Source organism: Parasteatoda tepidariorum, chromosome 5 (assembly GCF_982258835.1).
Source record: "Parasteatoda tepidariorum strain Cologne lab strain chromosome 5, Ptep-v5.0, whole genome shotgun sequence".
Lineage (NCBI taxonomy): Eukaryota > Metazoa > Arthropoda > Arachnida > Araneae > Theridiidae > Parasteatoda > Parasteatoda tepidariorum.
The window spans coordinates 36,190,470-36,199,231 of record NC_141759.1 but is presented as its reverse complement, the minus strand read 5'-3'; the positions used below and the strand labels follow the sequence as shown (position 1 = coordinate 36,199,231).

At 26.5% G+C, this 8,762-nt stretch overlaps 1 protein-coding gene across 4 annotated transcripts in view; it reads left to right on the top strand.

The window, feature by feature from the left end:
* Nucleotides 1-464: 464 nt before the first annotated feature.
* LOC107452435 (beta-alanine transporter-like) overlaps nt 465-8,762 on the top strand; it is a 28,304-nt gene continuing 20,006 nt past the window's right edge. For 2 of the 4 annotated variants that reach the window (XM_087163664.1, XM_087163665.1), the window contains exons 1-5: nt 1,012-1,385; nt 1,930-2,657; nt 5,498-5,601; nt 6,901-7,055; nt 7,593-7,764. In XM_087163664.1, coding sequence (XP_087019790.1) covers nt 2,292-2,657; nt 5,498-5,601; nt 6,901-7,055; nt 7,593-7,764 — 797 coding nt within the window. In that variant the 5' untranslated portion in view covers nt 1,012-1,385; nt 1,930-2,291. Of the gene's footprint in view, nt 602-1,011; nt 1,386-1,929; nt 2,658-5,497; nt 5,602-6,900; nt 7,056-7,592; nt 7,765-8,762 lie in introns of those variants that run through there. The other 2 variants (XM_087163663.1, XM_087163662.1) reach the window with 2 other exon arrangements.

Below are 8,762 nucleotides of genomic sequence, written 5' to 3'. Positions count from 1 at the left end.
CACCCGAATGATGTAAGATACAAGTCGTTATAAATGCAACTAAAAATTTGTTCCCAAGTGCTAATTTTGATAATAAAATTTGATAATTAAAAGGGTTTTAAAAGAAACTTTTTTCAAATAGTTTTCTTGAATGGGAAGAATATATGCAATCAATTTAGCTGATGCAGCAGATTGTCGAAAGAAAAGAAAGATAATTACAAAGAACTCTCCTGTTGGCGGACAAATAAAAAAAAAGAACTTTTTTTTGTATATTATTTTGAAACTTCAAAATTTTAAACGTCATAACATTTTATATAATACTTTCATAGCTACTTCTACATAAACTGTCATGAAAAAATTTACGATATATTCTTTTTTATTGAATCTCGTTTTTGAAGAAATTATTCAAATATATGTAGACGAAATATCAACCGCAGGTGCTTCTGAATAAATAACTTAATATGGTTTTTTGTATTTGATTTTCAAAGATCTATGCCTCACTTGATTAAGTAGGCGCCCTTTTGTAATCTCATATATTATCTAAAAAAATTTCATTCAGTTCGTTCATTTATGTTTAAATAATTGCATATTGCTTAGGATAAGATGTCAACTGCTCAGACAGGTAAGTAAACTGATATTATTTATAATTATCGTAATCAATGATGATAATCAGTTGTTTTTTAACACTGTTTTTCAATATAATTTTGAAAACAATCTGTAATTTTTCGACCAAAATTAATTTTAAATTTGAAATCTCCACACCCGAATGATGTAAGATCCAAGTAGTCATAAATGCATTGATAATAAATGATATATTGATAATAAAACTTGATAATTAAAAGTAGTTTTCAAAGTTATTTTTTCTTCAAATAGTTATCTTAAATGGGAAGAATCCATGCAATCAATTTAGCTGATGCAGCGAAACATTAATTGCCGAAAGGAAAGAAAGATGATTATCGTAGATACTGAAAGCGAACAAATAAACAAGAAGCTCTTGTCAGCGAACAAATAAAAAAGAATGAATGCTTTTTTTTTGTATAATTTTGGAACTACAATATTCTAAACGTCATACCATTTTACTTAATACTTTCATAGCCACTTCTACGAAAATTGTAACGAAAAAAATATACGATACGTTCTTTTTAACGCAACCATGTATCGAATCTTACTAGTCTCATTGTACTCTGTTTGAAAAGAAATGATTTAAATGTACGTAGATGAAATAACAGCCGCAGGTGCTTTTGAATAAATAACTTTATATGGTTTTTCATATTTGATTTTCAAATATGTATGCATCTCTTTATTAAGTATGCGCCTTTCTGTTTCTTATATAGTATCTGAATTTCGTTCATTTATGTTTAAATAATTGTATATTGCTTTGGATAAGATGTCAACTGCTCAGACAGGTAAGTAAACTGATTTTATTTATAATGATCGTAATCAGTGATGATTAGAATGGTGATAGTCAGTTGTTATTTTAACAGTTTTATCAGTTTTTCAAAGCTCTGTAGTTAAGGAAAATAAAAAAAGTGTTAATTTAAGTGCCTTACACTTGAAACAATGCGATGATTTTTAACTATATGTATAATCTTGCCGTGAAGAATTATCTGGTCTTTAGAACAGAAGGGTGAGGATAACTTAAAGAAATATTTTATTTTTGAGCTGATTCGGATGCAAAAGTGTTTAACTTTTAGTATGAAAATTTAACATATTTACTTGCAATGATACGAAACGTCATCAATTCTTTAGTATGAGGCTTTCTAGTGTGCAATTTAATACTACTTTAAGCAAGTGTCACAAGTGAGAAGGTTTTTCTGATGAGTTGTTAAAATATAAAAACGGTAAGAAAAAATATAGTATACGTTTCTTATAACCACAATATTTATCACCAAAGAATGATCACAATATATATTTAATATACTTTATAATTACATCTAATTTTTTCAACAGGGACATAAGTGACATAAGAGACAGACGCCATAAGTGATGTGACAGGTGACAGCAGTGACAGGTGACGAAAGTGGCATTTTATTCACTCAAATTCAGATGTTAGTCATAATATTTCTGACATAAAAAACTGAAAGTTTTTAAAAGTGTAATTGGATGAAAGTGTTAATTTAAAAAAAAGTGTAATTAAATAATTTCATTGCATTGTTTAAAAGAAAAACAAACTTTGTAAGGATTTGAATAAAGACAAAAGACATTAATTTCCCACTATCTGCCTGTATTGTTTAGAAAAAATTAAATCATCAGGTAGTTTAAGCTGCTGTATTAAAGTACATATTTGTTGCATATTTTGATAGCCAGAAATCATGGAATTCGAAGATATTTTGAAAAATGTAGGAGATTTTGGATGGTATCAAAAGTTCCTCTTAGTTGTTTTTCTAGTGCCAACATATCTTTTTATTCCGTGGGTATCTTTGAACGCCATCTTCATTTCTGCCACTCCTCAACATTGGTGCTACGTTCCTGAAGTGCATTCATCAAATCTTTCTACGGATGAGCAAAAATATCTAATTAGACCCCCTCAAGATCCATCCTGCTCAAGATATGACGTTAATTATACAGGTGTTCTACACTCGGATAATATCACAGTGGATGAGAGCTGGTCCGTGATTGAATGCGATCTCGGATGGCAATACGATAATACACACTACGATGAAACAGCTGTAACTAAAGTAAGGAACTTTATGCTATCTTCTTTAATAAATTCTATATTGCACTTTTAAAGAAGGAGTTAGAGAATATTAAACAAAGCTTAGTAATTTAGATAATAATACATTAAATTTTTTTAGCATTCTATAAGAGGTTAAAAATGCAAATTAATAATGTTCAATTTCCATACTTAATTATTAGACCATCATAAAAATCCTGTTAAATTTAGAATAATTATTTGTCCAATACTTACAAATCTAAACCAGCCACCATTTTCTCTAACTACTTAAATAAAGTTATTCATAATATTATGGAAGAAGGTTTTTCATGGATTATCAAAAACAATCAATTGAATTTAAAAATTTATTGAACAAAATAAAATTAATTCTATTGCGAATTTTGATTTTCAAAATTTCTTCAATAGCATCCCCCTTTCTAAACTAAAAGATGTTCTTTTGAGTTATTACTATGATTATAAAAATATCCTTGATTACGATTTTTATTATTGTTAATTTTAATAAATATTAAAATTTCAATTTTAAGGAATATTTGGCTTTTTAATTATTATCTTTACAATGGAAAGCATATTTTTGTTCTAATGGCTGGAATACCGCTAGCATCTAATTTTTAATCAATTTTAGCTAGCTTGTTTTTTACACTATTATGAAAAAAATTATACTCTTTATACTTGTTTTTAGATTTTTTGATAATTTAATTGTCTTTTATTTTCAGAATTATACAATTTCGTGAAATAATATTTACCCAGAGGAATTAGTCTTGCTTCGTAACCATGATGATATTATTATTTTTTTGTTTTTGGATTTAAGTAAACAGAAGAAAATATCTGCCCTGCTGAATTGTGCGATAAAAGAAATTATTTTAAATTTAATAAAAATGAACTAATAACAAGAGAGTCTAATGTTTCTATAAATACATTTTTTTAATCAAATGAATAGAATTCAAAGAATTTGTAGTAATGTTTATTTATTCAACGAAAAAAAATGGATGTCTGGCTAGTGAAATTAAATCTATGTAAAATCATTGAGTTAATTGGATGTTATATTTATTAATCAATTTATTAAGAGTCTCTTTGCTAAATAAATTTGTATTTTTACCACGTACAAATCCAATTCGGGTAAATCCGTTACTAAAAACTTTTAATATTTAATCAAAACTTTTACAAAATATTTTTTTTCAATAAATATTAATTATTTCTCTAAAAAATAATTAAAAAAAAATTATATTTAAAATTCAACCTTAAAAATAATAAACTTTGAATTATCCTGTATAATACTATTACCTTGCGCACATCCAGTTTCGGGCCAATCCAATGTAATCTACAAATCAAATGCGTTTCTGTACTTCAGTAAAAGCGTACTATAAAGTACATCTCACTATTCTCTACTTCATATTTAGTAAACTGACAAATTTGTTACGAAAATGTTTTAAATCAGTTTTGAAAAATGGTGGGAAGTGTAAGTACATTTGTTCTCTACTCGCTTTATATGATACATATTGTGTTTTATTATTCTGCATTTTTCTTAAATTTTTTTCTAATTTCAGTGTGATGTGTTTTATTTTGTATTTTTTGCTTAATATGTTCTATTTGCCTTTCAAATATTTTTGCTTCTCCTCCCGCTATTATAATGACATATTTTGCTTTGGTTATATTGATACAATATTAAAAAGTTTTTTCTTTTCGGATATAATCGTATGAGATGATGGCGAGATTAGATCTTTTCCTTATTTTGTTTTCTGCCTTTTTAATCTTTTTTTAAATTTTAAAACTTAAACAATTTTTTTAAAGGAACTCATTATTTATTAATGATTTTTCTTCTACTCTTTTTCTAAAATTATGCATCATTACTTGTTTATTGTATATTTTAATATTATATATATATATATATATATATATATATATATATATATATATATATATATATATATATATATATATATATATATATATATATATATATATATATATATATATATATATGTATGTTACCGTTAAAGTGTGTAATATGTAATTGATGTTAATTTGACACTTTAACTAGGTATTCTATAAATAAACTAATGATAGACAAAAATAATGAAAACGAAGCAATTTATCTAATTTATGCAGCGTATAAATGGTATTTATGGAAACGTATCATAAAATCATTTGTTACAATTAGGATTACTAAAATGACACTTGGAATTACAAAGAACATTATTTCTAAAACAAAAACATTTTTTGTTGACACACTGAGTTTTACACGAGCATTTTTTAAATCCCTGTGATATGTAATCATTTTACCCTGGCGGTTTTACACTTTAACGGACATATATATATATATATATATATATATATATATATATATATATATATATATATATATATATATATATACATATATATATATATATATATATATATATATATATATATATATATATATATATATATATATATATATATATATATATATATATATATATATATATATATATATATATATATATATATATATATATATATATATACACGTTATGACATGTCAACATTTATGAGACACAGCAGCATTTTTGCAATAATGCCAAAGTATACGTTGTACTGGATATATAAATCGCAACAAAAGAAAAAGTGAGAGAGAGAGAAAATGCCAAAAATAATTTATTTTCAGCTTTGTCTATTATACATATTTTCTTACACTCTATTATTTTAGTGAGATTTCATCTCAACCAGGAGTTTTTCGATAACTTTTATTTTAAGATGTGTAAAGATTTATTTCATTTGTAGATTAATTAAAATAAACAGTTTGTTTAAAACTGGCAGTCTATTATAATCATTGTGGTAAAATGTTTGTATTTATAACTTCAGTGGAATCTGGTGTGTGAAAATGACTACTTCAAGAGCATGGTGGTCAGCCTAGTTTTTTTTGGAGTTATCATTGGTACTCCCCTTTATGGTTACCTTTCTGACAGGTCAGTTCTAGTTTATAACTGTTTAAAATTTCGGTTGGGGACACATCAATGCATTGCGTTTTGTTTGTGAATTGCGGGTAATCAGTGAAATGAAGATGCAACGAATAAGTTAATATAATTTTTTCCGATTCATATAGAGTTTATTATTGAAATTGTATGCATGAACGGTGCAAAATATCGAACAAAAATGGGAAAACACTGTTGTACTAAATCTATGTGACTAATATTTATTTTAGAAGCAAACGCTTTGAAAGATTTTTAATTGCAAAACGGATGACATAATTTGCAAACATCAGGCTTGAAGCTTTTAGAAATGGCGTCATTTTTAGCCATGCAAAAAAAATCGATTGACCAAAATGAGGCGAGGAAGATAATAACTTCTTTCTAATTTTAATACCTGCGATTGTGAAATCATAATATAGGGTTCCAATGTTTATATTGGAATAAATTTTTAATTATAATGATATTGAAAATAGTTAACTTCCTATACTTAATCTGGTCAAAAAAGATTTGCGTGAGGAAAAGAGACTCCGTTTCTGCAAGCTTCAAGCATGATCTTTCGAACTGTGCCAACAGTTCAGCCAAGTAAAATCTTCTAAAACATCTGTTTCTATACGAAAGATTGTTTATATCAGTGGTTCGCAAATGGTGTCCCCCTGAACCCTAGGGTTCCGTGAAAGTTAAAGGAATTCTGAAAGTTAAGGCGTTTTTTTAAACAGTTTTTATAACATTTTAGAAATCTGTGATAGCATTTAGAGGCAATCAATAATACATTATTTTTTTATTATTTCGATTGCCTTTACAAAAAATCTCTCTCTCTCTCTCTCTCTCTCTCTCTCTCTATATATATATATATATATATATATATATATATATATATATATATATATACATATATATATAAATTTTTTATAAAAGCTGTTAAATCATATTGACCTAACTTCATTGACTATTATTAATAATAACCGGATAAAGAGATTCATTTGCGATATTTCTCACTTTGACCAAAAGAAATGTTTATTATTAAAAACGAACGGTTAATATTAATAATAACCGGATTTATTACTTTAACAGTAAAATATAAACTATTTAATTTATATGAGGTCATTGCAGACAGCTTAGTTGTTGGCATTGAATTATCATTTTGCTCAATACATGCTGTCAACAATTAAAATGCTGTATAAAAAAATTATAGAAGTTACTTTTAAATGACATTATTCTCAATTCTGAAAATTTTTAAACAACTCAATATTTTTCTAAAACGCTATCATGGTAATAGATATAGCTTTCCTTTTGTAGGTGCGGTCGGAAACCAACGTTTTTAGGTTTAACACTGATAGTAGCTATTGCTGAAATAGGATCTGCTTTCTCTCCTTCCTTAATGTTGTTTCTCGTCTTAAGAATAATCATTGGAAGTACAATGACTTGTTTGTATAGTCTTGGATACATCATCGGTACGTACACTACTTTTTTTTTACATACTTTAAACGAAGGAATTTTTTTTAGAAAAGAAACAATTGCTTTAAGAACTGTGACACTAACATCAATGAATTTACTTTAGAACACTGATTTTTGTAAACTAATAAATTTTGCTTAGTTGCCAAGTTGGCGAAAGATTTTTCTCAAGTATTTGCAACTTCAGCTAAATTCCTGATTCGTTGTCTATTTAGTTTGCTTTACAATCATTTTGACCACCACGGCTGGCATATTAATAAACTATATGAATATCTTATTTAAATATTGGTCCAATTCCAAAAATAATAATAATAAATAAATAAAATAAGCCTCACTTTTAAACAGGTCATTTCTTCCTTTTTTTTAAATTTAGTACACCTCCAGTTTATTCGTAATTCCAAACAGAAGGCAGAAATAGCAAACAAGATTTTAAAAAAATTACGTTAAAAAAAATGAACAATGATGGAGTTGTTAACCTATTATTAAAATTAGGTCCTCGCATGAAAACTGAAATTATCGATGTCTTTTCATTTCAGTTCTGGAGTTAGTTAGCCCCAATATTCGATCCAGGATAAACGGAGTCGCCACGAACTGTTGGAGTCTAGGTCTATGTTTACTGCCATTATTAGCTTATATTACAAGAAGCTGGGTCTATCTTAGTATTGTAATGGCGGGTGCATCATCAGCTTGTTTTCTATTAGCATACTTGTAGGTATAATTGTTTGAATTTTCTTGGGAAGTGATTCCAGAAAGCTTTGTAGGTTAAGTTTTTGATATTTAAGTTTTTGACACTTTAAGTTTTTGATTTTTTTTTTTTTTAAATTTCTCAAGAAATACCTCGAGGACTATTTTGTAAATTTTGAAGTATTTAGTTCATTCGATTTTTCATGCTTGGCAATAAAGATTGAAGAGAGTTTAGAGACCAACATTAAGTTACGAAAGGAAACAAGTATTTTTGATCACCCTATGCCAGAAAATCAAGCAATAAGCTTGTAACTTTCATCGGTCACTCAGTCTATTATTTTAAATAACTGCATAAAATTTCGTTAACCTAGCTTAAGTATTAATGGAGATATGAAAACTTTTATTAAAAAAGAAATTTTTTTGGTTTTATTCTCTTTTGGTATAAATTTAAAAACGTTAGCAAAATTAAAGAAAACTTTGGAGCAATTTAAAATTAATTATAAAAGTATTGTTTTAAAATGAGAAAAAAAATGTTAAAAATGCGCAAGATATGAATATTTAAAGTAGTTCTTTTGTACTGCGCATTCGCGAAAAGAAATTTCAAATTTCTTTTTCCTAATTTTTCAGGGAATCATATTTGCCAACTAATGGAAAAAATCTGATTTTAATATCTTAAAAATGGAAAAAGTTTAATGCCATTTTTTAAGTAGTTTTCGTACTTTTTAAAAGAAAACTTAAAAGAAAAGCTAAAAATAATCAGCTGTTTTTAGCAAATTATATTATGTAGTACTGAAAATTGCACTACCCTATAATGACTGGACAACAAGAGCACAATTAAATATGTAGAAAACCCTTTATCATTTCGTTCTTTTAAAAAATATAAAAACTACTTAGAAAATTGCTTGAAACTATTTGCGTAAAGATATTTCGATCAAATTTTTTTCTTTAGTAGCGAAATACGAATCACAATAAAATTATGAAAAAATAATTAAGAATTTTTTCCGCGCTTACGCAGTACAAAA